Source organism: Centroberyx affinis, unplaced genomic scaffold (assembly GCF_046629955.1).
Source record: "Centroberyx affinis isolate AG114_WGS23_722 - 3 ecotype Tasmania unplaced genomic scaffold, CSIRO-AGI_Caff_v1 ptg001088l_1, whole genome shotgun sequence".
NCBI lineage: Eukaryota > Metazoa > Chordata > Actinopteri > Beryciformes > Berycidae > Centroberyx > Centroberyx affinis.
Window position 1 is genome coordinate 311532 of NW_027279633.1, and position 14384 is coordinate 325915.

Here is a 14384-nt window from a genome sequence, read left to right on the forward strand (position 1 = left end):
CAAGGCTGTTGACTGCACTAAGATGAAATAGCAACACATTTTCCCAGCCGCCGCTCCAGTATGGTCGGTCCACCGGTTCGTCCTTCCTGGGAAGACGTCTAAACCTCTTCTGCGCCGCTCTGCATTTGCTCCGAAGACGATGTCGTCCCAAAATCAAGTTCTTTCTACATGTTGAAAAGTGTACCAACTCTTTAAGAGCCCTCTCTGTGTGACTACAAACTCCGCCATGTCTCACCGTTTTAGCAGCTGTAGCCCTCTGCCAATCATATTTCCGTGCAATGGCCATTTAAGGTAAAAGAGGGCGGGGCCTATTTCAGACGCACCTGGCTTACCGACCGAAACTTTACATTTACATTCATAATATTCCTATAATATTATATTAGAAAGTTATAATGTGTCTGTGGTATTCAATTGTGAATTGTTATAGTGACCGTATCGTAATGTATGGATTTCTTTCCTATGGTATCTCCATAACATTTATATAGTATTCCTATAATATTGGAAAAAATCCTATAATATTCCTATACAATTCCTACAGGGACTTATAGCATGTCCGTGGTTCACAGTAGTGAGCTTATAGTGACCATATCATACTTATATATATGATATATATATTCAGTATTAACAGTATATATATATAACAGTACTGAATCACCATAATATTCCTATAAATGAATATAATAATTTTCCCTTCTCGTGGTTTTCATGGTGATCTATTGATATTATTTATAGCGGGCGCTCCATAATTTGTTGATGATTGTAATTGACTGGTTACAGTAATATTACTTTTTAAGTTCTGAAATAATTACTATGGACAGCCTTTCAGATTTATAAGGAGTGGCATCATTATAATAAAAATCACTACAATATTCCTACAGCGGCTACTGTGAGTTTGTAGTGATCTTATTGTACTTGCATGCATTTTTATCTCATCACTATAATATTTCTAAAGGGACTTATTGTTTTGCTGTGTATCCTTCTAAAATGTATCATCGGGTTACTATAGTTCGTTTCTTTTTTGTTAGGGATTCTATATATGAACAAATGGGAGACCCAAGTTTTTGCAGTGTAACAGTTATGTAAATATTACAGCATTACAAATCATGCATTGATTGATTTGGGCTTTACTTCCCAGAGCCTCCTATGTTCCAAGGGAATATCGCTACTGATACAGTAACAGACTACAGTGCATTATGCAATGAATGCAATTTATTTCAGGACAATGCCCTAGCTTTCATTCATTGATTTGATATATTTTTTTCAGAGCAGATTGCAATGCTTACATGAATCTCCAGAACATATTTGTCATCTGGATTGTCCCCTGACACATCTGCACCGCACTATAAGCTTTCTTCTGCTCCACATAATCCATCAGATCTCAAAGGAGAGGATTCTCACTGGAGGCAGACGTCACATCTGCGGAGATTGAGATCCTTAAGAAACCAACCGGGTTAAGTGGAAGTAGAGAATGAAGTCATATATGAGATTCCCTAAGATACAATTGACCTCCTGAGATGTGGATGTGGAAATCTGCTTTGAGATCTTTCACCATGATTATTGATAATACTCTATATTATTATGGGACTTCAGTGTATTGCCTATAGGGATTGTAAATGATACTCATCTGGAGTAAGTATACTGGGCCAGGCTTTTAAGATTAATTTGGTCCACAGTGTGCCTATACATTGTCCCACTTAAGTTCTAAACAGCTTTAACAATGCAGCTGATTATGTAACAACTCAGCTAATTTATTTTCCTAACAGGGGAAATCCATATGGCTCCCACCAAAGAAAAACTAGCTGGAATGCTGTGGAATTATGCAAATATCTTAACACCATCACACCAGTTATGAATGGGGGCTATTCCCTTTAAACCTGTGCTGTTGTTTTGCAGGGTGAACATAAAGACAAGTGGGAGCCATTTATAGTGACATGCTGTCATTCTAGCAGATAGAGTGTGCACCTATTCTTCAAAGCCTCTTTAGTTGGAAGTTTGTTGTCTGCACACACACAAACAAAACATGAACAAACCAAAGGAGCAGTTTGGATATAGGGTTTTATTCTCATATTCAGAAGATGAACGTCAGGAGCGTGCATTGCTTCGACTTCTGCAGATTGGATAGTGATATCTGCTGCTACATCTCGTGTGTTGTTCATCTAATCCTTAGGTTTGTGATTTGCTTATAGCCTATGCACATGCAAGTTTAAAGCGGGATTATGTCCCTGGCAACCAAATATCACTTAACCACACATTCCTCGTTGGATGTTTGGGGGAATTCCACTCCAATCAACTATTTGGTCAATACTTACTTTACTGATTGTGTAAGTCTATAACGCAGTAGTAACATTACAGGCCGGTGCTGCAGATGTGGATTAAGGTAAACTGTAGACCAAATTCATTTCAATAGGGAGGGATCTGCATTGAGTGGGATTTTTCATTCTTGGGCAATGCTTAATCTGAGTCTGTGAAACAATCCCATAATGTTTCAGATGAGATAGACTGGTTGTGAGTCTATCTGTGGTAAAAATGCTTAATTTAGGTAAGTGATTTTCTCTTTACATCTTATGTTTTTCTTATGGATATATAGTGTTTTATATTCCAAAACACTATATATCCATATAAAATCATTTAGTCAATCAGTGAAATCAAAAGGTACCACCAAATTATTTGCTTTCATTTTTTGATATGAACAATTTTGTAAGATTAAGGGTCATATTTTCCAAATGATGGATACATCAAATTGGGAATGAAACTCTTGTAAACCACTTAAGAAGAGGAGAGAAAGCTCTAGGGGTGTGAGGAGGTGTGAAGGCCTACAGCTCATCAGACTGACCTTGACAGCTCCTGTCTACCACCAGTACTGATGACGCAGAAGGATATTATTGATTGGCATGGCTCCCATAAGCACATGCTGCTGACACCACCTCCAATAAAAAGTGTAACCCTGTGTGTGTGTGTGTGTGTGTGTGTGTGTGTGTGTGTGTGATCAAGTCCCAGAAAGGGCACAGCACTGGCAAATAGGCCCCTATCACGTCCACATGTTAATAATTAAGAGTCATTTAGTCTAGAAATCAGGATCGGGGAAGTGTTCTGTTTTGTCTCTCTCTCGAGTAAAATAAAAACAAACCAAATGGGAGGCCCGGTTTCCTTTTGACCTATATATTTCAGGAGGTATCACGGCAAACAGTCGCCACAACAGAGAAAATACACAAATACCCACATCAAATATTTATCCCCCTTTGTCCTTAGGCTGGTATGTGCTTTCCATTCTGTGCATATATAAGAAATAGTGAAGTGAGAATGGAGTAGAAGAGGTGAGTGCTTAGTGGAGTCATTTGACTCTCTCTGAAGCTCAGCTCAAGGCCAGCGAGCACAACAGAAAGAAGACTTTAGGACATTGCTGGTGTCTCCAATATGGAACACTATTTATAGCCTGCAGAAAAGCTCTCTGCGCTATGCCACTCCACTGCTCATGCCAATGAACTGTAAAGCAAACCTGAACATTTTCCCCCCGCTCAGATTATAGAGCAAGACACACGCACGGAGAAGTCACTTATGTAAGCCGTATTACTTGCACCTTTTGACAGAAGGTGCTGCTGATATTCCTCTGAAGAAGAGGGCTGACTCGCTCGCTGCAGTCACAATACAGGCCAAGGCGGTGAAAGTGGAACTGGCTTTGAAATGCAAATTGTTCATTGTGCGCCGGCTCACGGTGGAGAATCAGCAGTCAATGTTTTATGCAAACACATGATCCGGTTTCACAAAGACAATCCTGATGTGTCAAAATGTTTTTATTGAATTGAGTGGTGGCTTTATATACGTCTCAGGAGACGGCACAACTGTTAAATGGCAAATGTTACAAAATGGCAAAGGCATCCATTGAACGACTGAGCCATTATCATACTGCAATGGCAACATAGAGTTAGTGCAATAGCTATTGAGTTCTAAATCAAAACTCCAGTCAGCAGTCAATAGCAATCACACACCTATAAGAAATGACACTTCATGTGGACCAAGAGCCCTCTACTGGTAAAAAAAACATACAGCCAGTTACAGATACTCTATAAATGGAAATGTTATAAACACAATATTGATTGATGAACAATGTAATGATTATATTTCTGTTATTAATTCAAGTATGGATATGGTTTGATTGCAAGACAAAAGATAGTGAAACATGGACGTATCGTATAACCACGTAGCTTACATAGCAGCCCTGACATAGGCATGACATTTTCCCTATATGCTTTGGGTTTTTAGCATTCAATAAAAGGCAACATTGTGTCTATAGCTGTTGAACAATGAATTGAAATGTTTGCATATCAGAAACAAAATAAGAGCAGTATGTAGCTGATATGAAGATGAAATGGTAATGCTGATTTGCATAGACTTGCAAGCAGGAGTAAAGCTCTGGTTAGTTGGCATGGACATTTTAAAGACGCTGTAGATAACTTTTGCAGAACAAGATCTTTATTCATTATATTCAAAATTCATCTATAAAATTAATTGTGACAACCAATAAAGGCATCATCAAATGGCCACATGTATTTACTTTGCATTTCATCTGCGATATCCAAAGTTCTATTTAATTTGGCCAACCCTACATCGTTGAAATCTCACACAGCTTTTTTTACATTCTCAGAGCCTACCCACTCACAAATGAATGACACTGTATGACACGGTGGAAATGCTTGGCAACGAGGTAAACATTACCTAAAACACATCTAAATATGCATTAAGTGTAATGTGCTAAAATGTTTCCCCTCACCCTAAAAACAGAAACACAGCACAGACCGGCTTATTTCTCTCAAAACTCTCTGCAATACATATTCTCTTCCTGCTCATTGTCTTCACATTTTCTTATTTTGTGATAGTGTATTGATTCCCCAAAGGAAAGATTCATCAGTTGTAAATACAAACTGAGGTAGACTGATAGGCTAGTATGTTACTGGACATTTTAGATAATGTCTGTGATGTTTGATGCCCACAGTAGCGTTATAGTATCTTGACCATGGCCTTCCAAGTTGCAAATGCCATCTGGACAATGATTCAGTCAGGAAGGTGTGTGTGAAGGTGTGTGCCAGGAACATTTTTTGTACTGTCACATATGAATATTCATAAGTATGCAATTTTCAGGGACACACTTTTTGCTCTAGGCTTTCATGTTTCACCTAATGATGAAAAGTTATCTATTGCGTCTTTAAAACTCTTGATATAAATCTCTATATATTTACTATTTGGCAATCATCTAGTACAACACAGTAGCAAACAATTAAACATGTCTTTGAATATAGTAGAAAACAAAAAGTTAATATTGACTGTGTGTTGTCGTAACAAAAATAACATTAACTGCATGCATCAGAGGCTGATATAAGGTCCTGTGACACTGTTACAACATGGACTACTATACTGTCCTTATGAGAGGTGTCTTCCTGTCCCTCTAGTCACTGCCTCCGCACAGCTTCAGCAGCAGCTTCTTGTAATCCCCAGAGGTGTCACCCTGAGAGAGAGAGAGGGAGAGAGAGAGATACCATCTTCAAAATCCTGTTTCAAATTTGAAATTAAGCCACAAATCCAGCTACAGGCAAACTTATTATCGGATAAAGACGGTACAAAGCAAGGTGACTGACACTATTATTGCCATAATGTTATTGACTTGACTTACTGAGATGTGAGTGTACAGCGATTTGCCATAGGTCTTCACATACTCCTGTCTGATGTCCAACATATCAATCTCAGAGCGGGATACCATGATCCGGATGAGGGTCCTGTCCTTGGTCCCTGCTCCCTGTCAACACATCACAATGCGATACTTTATTGATCCCTGTAAGGAAATTCTCTTTTGCCTCCCCTTCTTCCACACCAACATCAGAGCTGGTAGGGATTCAGTGTCTTGCTCAAGGACACTTCACCAGGGCGGATGCTTGCTGGCATGGGGGGGTTGAACTCAGATTCTCTGGTTGAGGGGAGGTCTCCCAACTCACTACACCACCCTGCTGTCCAAATACAAAGTATTACAAAGTGATATTTACAATGAGACATATACAATGAGTATACCTGCATGGCCTTGTGGAGCCTTTCTGCAAAGTAGCCAGGGGTGTTCCTGATGCATTTCACTAGAAAATGGGAACGAATATTGATGTTAGTGACCAGAACCAGTGTACTTCATTTCAAATCTATAAAGACCCAAATGGACAAGTCTCGTATGATTCAGTAAAACCTCACTAATATATACTCTGGTAAATGCCATCATTCATTTAGGTTACAGGAAAATGCTCCAATTTCATTTTACCAACAAGGAACAAGATCAAATAGGTATTGAATAGAGGTAAGGATAAGACAGAATACATTTTTGGCATTGCCATATATTTTGTTCACTACACCACTCAGTTTGGTCTGAGGTTTGGAAAAGTGAAGTCTTATTGTAACGTACCCACAGCCACCATGCCAGACTCCACATTTCCAGACATTTCCCTGCAGATACTCTTCTCAATGTCTCTCCCACACATCTGCTGGTACTCATGGAAGACTGACAGAGGCAAGAGTCATAGGCAGGATGGTTATAATCATATCATATGGGAAAAGTCACCTACCACTGCAAACTATCAAGATATATAACAAATAAATGTAATCAATGCATGAAATGAAAGCCATGCTTTTATAGCTTTTGGCAAATTCCTCTTTGCGAAACACCAAGAGCTGAACAAGTGTGTTTATGACACCGTGGCGAAATGAGGCAGAAGTCTTATGAGGAACTTTGTGTGAATGAGGAAGAGCGACGATAAAGCTGAGGAAGGACAAACATGTTAAAATACACACCTGCTCGAAGGTGAGGCTTGCTGCGGGCACACAGGATGGCATTGAACTGGGACTCATCAGTTCCTACTTTGTTTTCCCCGGCAGCATACAGTTTCTGTCACCCACACACACACACGTAAGAACAGGAACATCGTATACATAACAACAGCATAATCATTAGTTCCCACAAATGTTCTAAAACCATATAATCATTAAAGCAGCACCTGGGCATCCTGTTTGGCCAGGGCGATGTCAACAGTGTCCCTCTCATCACGATTTCCCTGGAGAGAGGAAGAAAGATTGCAATTGCAAGTCAATAATTGAAGTGTACACAAACTGAACTCTGTTTTTTCAACTGTAAACTGTGCAGCAGCTACAGTACCTGACAGAGAGAGACCAGGAGTCGACGGAAGTGGCCTGAGGTGTCGTTGATGATGGCGTCCTCCAGGGTCTTTCCATACTCTGCAAGGAAAGCGTGGCATTTTAGGAAATCGATAAAAATCATCTGATCAACATAGAATCAAGGATATCTATCAGATATCAAATCACACAATGGCAGATTCCTAGGCATTTATAACAGTAAAATTGTTCATGTTTGACTCCTTTGAGAATGTAGATATATAAACATAATTGGAAGTATTATCCAAATATTATGGCATCTAGACAAAAATTATACATTTCAGGACTTTGTGAATGACAGTCTTTGTTAATCAACAGTGGCGTCGCCAGGGTCTTTCTTTCGGGGCTTAAGCCCCGAATATTTTGAGATTAGCCCCGAATATTTTTGATCAGTTAATATGTAGTCCTAAGTGAAGTTTTACATTGTTCAAGATTTCTGTCGCCTCTCACCATCCACGCTCCATTGTGAGTGCTGTCTACAGAGATCTGCCCGCACAGAGTGCAAGGTAAATTCGAGTTAGTAGTCAGAGCAGGCCGGTTATTTTACGTGAGCCAGCTTTGAAGCCCGGCTTTGGTGGTGATGGTGATCTTTGATGTGGCATTGAAAATATCAGCTTCCTAACAGAAGGACATCACAGGTTAAATAATTTACTTCTTAAAATGAGTTATGCTTATAGTTAAGTTTCCATACGTAACAAACAAACCAAAGTAGCCCACTATTAGGTTGTAGTAATATAGTGATATAGGTAGTGAAATATATAGAAATATAAGTTTTGATTAAATATAACTCACTGGATTACGATTGGATTGGGTCTTTTTTTACAGTAAAGAGACAGATGAGGAGTGAGGAGCACATACTGTATATCATATATATATTTAAAGTTTTATATATTAATTGATAACTGTGTCTGTTCATTTTTTGCAAAACCTGAAATGAACAAGAGAGAGGAGGAGACAGACAAAGAGAGATGAGGGGAGGAGACAAATAAGTGTCAAGAGAAGAATTAAGGAGGCAGGCCTGAGGAGAGAGACAGACAGACTACAATATACTGTATCACTGTTGGCCTGTACAGACTGCTGCTCAAACTGTTTACTAAGCTGCTTCATTTACACCCATGTATGTTCATGTCAAATTACACCAGATTGATGCATTTTGCTGTTGAAATTTTAAAAAATTTCTCCCGGGGGAGGATGCCACCACAATTACACAATCTAACACTATTCTCTCACTCTGTGGCGAGTACATGGTAATTATAGCGCTATTATGGTTTTATACTATGGAAACCTGATTTAAAAATAGAAATCACAAGACAAAAACTTACCAGATTTGTAAATTTGATTGATTTCATGGATCTCTGCATTGCTGCGTGATGCCAGGATCTCGATAAGACATGCTTCATCAGTACCTGCACCCTGCACAGAAAGAGGACATGAACTTAAAGTAACTGTAACAGTCACTGGTTATTACCCATGATGCAAGTCTCAACTTTTCTGAACTTTCCTCTCATTTAGGGAACTTCTTGTTCTCCTTTTTCCCTCCCATTACATGATGAGTCACACAATGTGGTTTGGACTGCAAAACCAAAATTGAAGCAACAACTTGAGCTTCCAACCTTTATAGCCTCTCTGAGTTCAGATGCATCAAAGTGGGAAGGCTTCATCAGCATGGCAAGAACCAGATTCTCAAAGTTTCCAGTGAGCTCAGACTTCAGATCATGCTTTAAATCCTAAAAGAAAGAAAAAACAAGATCATCCTGGATATAACTTTCATACGGTGCCCGCAGAAGCAATTTCAACTGTTTTTCTGTGCATCTTACCTTCCCATAAGTAGTTTTGTAGGCAGCTACCATCGGGACCCTCTGCTTAGAGGTGCGACTTCCGAGAAGTTCAATGATGGCGTTCTCATCAGTGCCTGTTCAAGAGGTTTATTAAGACAAATTGCTCATCAATGTTCAATAAGGATTATTTAAATGATTTATGCATTAATCAAATGTACAGTGTGTACATCAATTATGCAAATGAACATAATTTACTGACCAAAACCCTTCATGGCCTTTCGAAGAACTTCCACATCCCTCAGTGGATCAGCACCTGGACAGTCTTTGATAGAACCCCTGTATCCTTTCTGTTCATAAAAACACAAAAACAAACAAAAAGCACTTCAAGACAGAACACAGTTAATGAAAAGTGGCACAGATGTATTTTCACCAGTATGTGCATCAGAAAACAGTTTCAGAACAAAGCTGTAGAATGAATAGAAATGAAGCTTGAAGAGGCATACAGAAATGGCAGGTGCCTGTGGGGTGGAAGGGGCACCACTTCCATATCCAGGCATAGAGGGGTTAGTTGCTGGGGCACCAGGGTAATTTGGCATGGGCTGGCCCGGGGCAGGGCCCCCTGGGTATCCCTGCTGAGCCGCTCCTGGCTGCAAACAGAGGACAGCTGTAAGTGGTAAGTACATGGTGACAAGCTTCATATAGAACAAACAGCCATGGTGGGGTGGACTTAGAAGGTGTAGATAAGATGATTTGAGCAAATAAGAGCTTTAGCTTAAGTCAGTCCATATGTTATTAGTTACTTAGTAGTGCAGAGGTGAGGAGTGAGATAAGATTCAATGTACCATTCCATAGCCAGACGGTGCTGCACCCCAACCTCCTCCTGCAGAACATACTGACATTAGACTCAAATGGAGGGATTTCATTCAAAGGGTTAACAACCAAACCAGAGATATTTCATCATAAAAAAGGTTTTTACTGGGTGCATTAATTTTGTGGAAAGAAACTAATGGCAAATAAAGGCAAGTCCTAATGACTCCATTAACAGACAACAGTGTGGACAACATGGAGCCTCACCTGCTGGAGGCATGGAGGGATAGCCTCCTGCTCCAGACTGGGGTGGGTAGCCTCCTGCTCCAGACTGGGGTGGGTAGCCTCCTGCTCCAGACTGGGGGGGGTAGCCTCCTGCTCCAGACTGGGATGGGTAGCCTCCTGCCTGAGGGGGGAAGCCTCCAGCTGCGGGAGGGTAGCCCCCCGCTGCTGGAGGATAACCGCCTGCTGTGGGAGGGTAACCCCCGGCTTGGGGTTGGTATCCGCCTGCCTGTGGGGGGTAGCCTCCTTGTGCAGGAGGGTAGCCCCCTGCTGCTGGAGGGAAGCCTGCTTGGGGTGGATATGGCCCTTGTTGGGGCGGGTAGCCCCCTGCCTGTTGTGGGTAGCCACCGGACTGAGGAGGGTATCCAGGGTAGCTCATCTTCAGGACCTAGAGGTGAGACAAAGTCATGGCTTATTACTGTGATGTACAGTATGGGCTATCATAGATAATGTCCTTCTGAGCTGATAATAAATGGCAAAGACACACCCCCCCCCCCCCCAACCCCTCACTCTGCACCCGTTTAGCATGGGCCAAATAAACTGTTCCACCCTTTCCCTCCAGTAGGTTCATTAAAGGGCTGCACCTTTGGACAACAGCCTCAGAAGAGTTTACTGCAGGTTACACTCTACAGGCTGTCAGGTTCATGGTAACACTGACCAGCAAAAACAGATAAAAGGCAATAAAACACTAAAAAACGGTGAAAAACACTCATACTAACTACATACTAACATGCCCTATAATTGCTTTCAAATTGTGCAGTTATTGTCACAGGCAAAGTCCATTATGTTGAAAGAAACTCACAATTTCCATGTGTCTAGATCCCCAAGCACGGGATGATTACATAAGAGCATGCTCATTGTTTTGAGGAGTTCAAACTTCCGTCCAAGTTTTCCTTCCTCCGTCACAAAAAACACTACAGTGAACATTGCATTATGCAATCAAAAACAAGGGTCCAAAAAACTGTTACACTTTAGGTCACAAATAAGATGTTGTCCATGCCATCCCACCCATAGCTGCCTATGCAAGATTAAGGTGCATCATCCCATAGAAATCTTCATTTAACTACTCCAGTACTGACTAAAAGAGCAAAACACTTGTTGCAGTTGCATACCCAACAGCTATAATGAGTGGTAATATAATTCCAGGGCTAGAAACTGTGGCATTGTCTGTTAGAGGTGACACATACACCCCTTGCTGAAGGGCATTTAGTGTTAGACGCCCCCCTCCTTTCGTTTACGCATTCCAGGTTTCTCCCTGGGATCCTGGAATACTCGGATGATGCCTTCAAGTGTTGTCACAAATATCCATACTACTAGCTGAGCACATATGAACGACCAACCCAATAGGTAGGTGCCAACAATTGATGGCATGTAAAGGTAATGTAAGTTATTTTATTCTTAAATGTTAGCCTTCTGTGCAAATTATTAGTATTGTTGTATGTTTCTATTTTCAGTCTTTGTTTAGCAATGAGTTTCTGTGCATTTCAGTCTTTGGATGTAAATGTAAATGTAAATGTAAACATCAATTGCATGCCTAATGCAGTATGTTGCAGACCTATATCCAAGTTGCCTTTTATCTCAAAAATTTTAGAAAAAGTTGTTGCCAAACAGCTCACTGCTGTTCTGAATGCACACAACATTCTTGATAAGTTACAGTCTGGTTTCCGTCAGAAGCATTGGCAGATTGCCATTAAGGACTGGATGGCCAACAACTTTCTACAGCTTAACGCAGACAAGACTGAGGTTCTTATTATTGCTTCAGACAGTATCATTTCCAAGGTTGCTCAGTGTATTGGGTCCCTTTCCTCAACTGTACGGTCCAACCTTAGAAATATCGGTGTTATTTTTGATAAGGCTATGTACTTTGATCAAATGTATGTTAGGGTTAATACTCCTGTCAGTGCCCCTGACCAAGGCACTGGCAAAAGAACTGGAGTTGGTCCCCGGGTGCTGTGCTGCGGCTGCCCACTGCTCCTAGTGTGTGTATGGGATGGGTCAAATGCAGAGGACATATTTCCCCACAGGGCACAGGGATAATAAAGTATACAAATACAAATACAAATACAACATATTAAGTCATTGTCCCGTACATGTTTTTTCCAACTTAGAAACATTGCCAAACTCAGGTCTGTTGTGTCACAAGCTGAGTTGGAGAGGATTATTCATGCCTTTATATCATCCCGCCTGGACTACTGTAATTCCCTTTTCACATGCCTCAGCAAGTCATCCCTGGACCGTCTACAAATGGTCCAGGACGCTGCTGCAAGGCTGTTGAATAGGTCCAGCAGGACGTCTCACATCACACCCATCAAGTTTAGGATTCAATTTAAGGTTCTTGTAATCACATATAGAGCCCTGCATGGTCAGGCACCTGTGCACATCTGCGACCTACTCCATCCCTACATTACCAGAAGGTCACTTAGGTCTTCTGACCAGGGCTTGCTGGTTGTCCCTCGCTCTAGGCTCAAAACAAAAGGTGATCAAGCCTTTGAAATTGTGGCACCTAAACTGGAACGCTCTTCCACTGGACTTAAGATCTGCTGTCTCTTCTGACACTGCTGACAAGCAGCTAAAGACTCATCTGTTCAGACTGGCCTTTGTCTAGCCTTTTGTGTCTGTATTTTTGTGTGTTTTTATGTCCTTCCTTATGTTTTATTGTTTCTTACTATTTGATGGTCTTATATTAACTATTTTACTCACTGTGAAGCACTTTGTGACTTTGCTCTGTGAAAGGTGCTACATAAATAAACTTTACTTACTTACTTACTTACATTGCTCCTCTTCATTCTGACACTGCATTCAGTGCCGCTTGATTTCTAAAATAAACAAATAGCCTCCAAATGCTACTTTTATTACATGATCCATTTTATTACCACTTTTGACAAAAAGCACTACAGGGGCACGGCGGTCTTAATTACAACTTTCGAACTGGGAAGTTTACGATTTTTCGAGGAGCACTTGAAGGCAACAGAACACCAAATTGACGAAGCATCTAGATGGGCCTGTGGATTCTGAACACGTCGCCAACAAGCTCTCAGTTTCTAGCCTGCACTGATCTATTTTCAGAAACAGCTGTACACACAATACATAATATGACTATAGAGTGTGCTGCCAGTTCATTACAGCATCTGTCTTTCTTGCTAAAGCCCGTACCGACCCCGTCGTCGTTACATAATCCCACTAGGGCGAAGTTACAGTGAGTGTAGCATTTAGCATCCAGTCTAGGTGTAAAGTGCAAACAGGAAGAGACGATTAAGTAATAAAATTCGTTAAATAAAATGGCAGTTCGCCCGCGGGACTCGTTTAAAGTCCAGTCTTTGCTTCTGTTCAGCGGTTCAGTGGCTGAATACATAGTGGGACTGTTTCATTAGGCGAGGCTAGTTTACATTATACTGCCAGATAAGTAATTACGATAAGGTTAGATAATTCAATGTTGAATTCTACATTGAAGTACATTGAATTGTATTGGCGCCTGATAATGCAGAGTAATATTTCGCTGACATTTGCAATGCAAAACAATACAAAAGCGTAACTTACTTTACCGACACGGACTTCAGATCCAGGAAGAGAGATGGGTAGGGTGCAGCCTGTGTATGTACAGCAGTCTGGAAGTGGGTGGGTCCTCAGCTTTGTTTCCGTCCTGCAGCGTTAACCTTTGCTCAGTTTGTCCAAAGTCAGGGGGACGGGGAGAGGGTGATGTTGATTCAGCGGGTCTGTCATGTCCGAGCACGAGCACGAGCAAAGGCATTATTATCACAACAAACTGTCTGAAATTGATAACTTGGCATTTGAAGTTATTGTTATGGCTAAAACTCATTAGGCTAGTAAATGTTTTCAGTGAAATGAGTGTGTTTATTCACTAGGCTAATACATTAGGCTATTTACGTATGCGGTCTTTACTGGTGTCGTAAATGCCGCAACAAAGTGGTTAATACAACTTGGAAAGTGTGAGTGTTTTTTCAACATTTGAGGTTAGTGATGCATAGGCCTACAACAACTAATGGCTAACAAATGTTTTTTAACATCAGCAGGACTACATGATGCCCATTTTCTCGTCTTCATTCTGTGGCTGCAAAGTGGCTCTGTGCGTCTTGATAAAATATAACAACAGCCACCGGATCACTACTTTTGTTAGAGTCCATTTTGTGATTATTTTCCACCAAAAGTACTTGAACGCGCAACAAGTTGTATTTACAACTGGCGATTTAGAAAGTATCAGAATCAGAATCAGAAATACTTTATTGATCCCCGAGGGGAAATTGGGTTACATTGCAGTTGCTCACATTGTAGAGGAGAATATATATAAGCATAGAGAAATTA

The 14384-nt window shown here is 40.8% G+C and overlaps 1 protein-coding gene across 2 annotated transcripts; it reads right to left on the minus strand.

Annotated features, from left to right (window-relative positions):
• Positions 1 to 3775: 3775 nt before the first annotated feature.
• On the minus strand, positions 3776 to 13660 carry LOC139647501 (annexin A4-like). Of its 2 annotated transcripts, XM_071523406.1 has the most exons (15): positions 13602 to 13660; positions 10050 to 10452; positions 9818 to 9855; positions 9479 to 9622; positions 9235 to 9322; positions 9015 to 9109; positions 8811 to 8924; positions 8520 to 8610; positions 7181 to 7260; positions 7023 to 7079; positions 6820 to 6913; positions 6434 to 6529; positions 6058 to 6116; positions 5666 to 5788; positions 3776 to 5500 (listed from the first exon to the last, which is right to left on the minus strand). In XM_071523406.1, the coding sequence occupies exons 2-15, from the start codon at positions 10441 to 10443 to the stop codon at positions 5441 to 5443; spliced, it is 1533 nt and encodes a 510-aa protein (XP_071379507.1). In that variant the 5' UTR covers positions 10444 to 10452; positions 13602 to 13660; the 3' UTR covers positions 3776 to 5440. The 2 variants fall into 2 exon arrangements, with proteins under 2 accessions (XP_071379507.1, XP_071379509.1); XM_071523408.1 differs by lacking the exon at positions 9479 to 9622.
• Between the last annotated feature and the right edge of the window lie 724 nt (positions 13661 to 14384).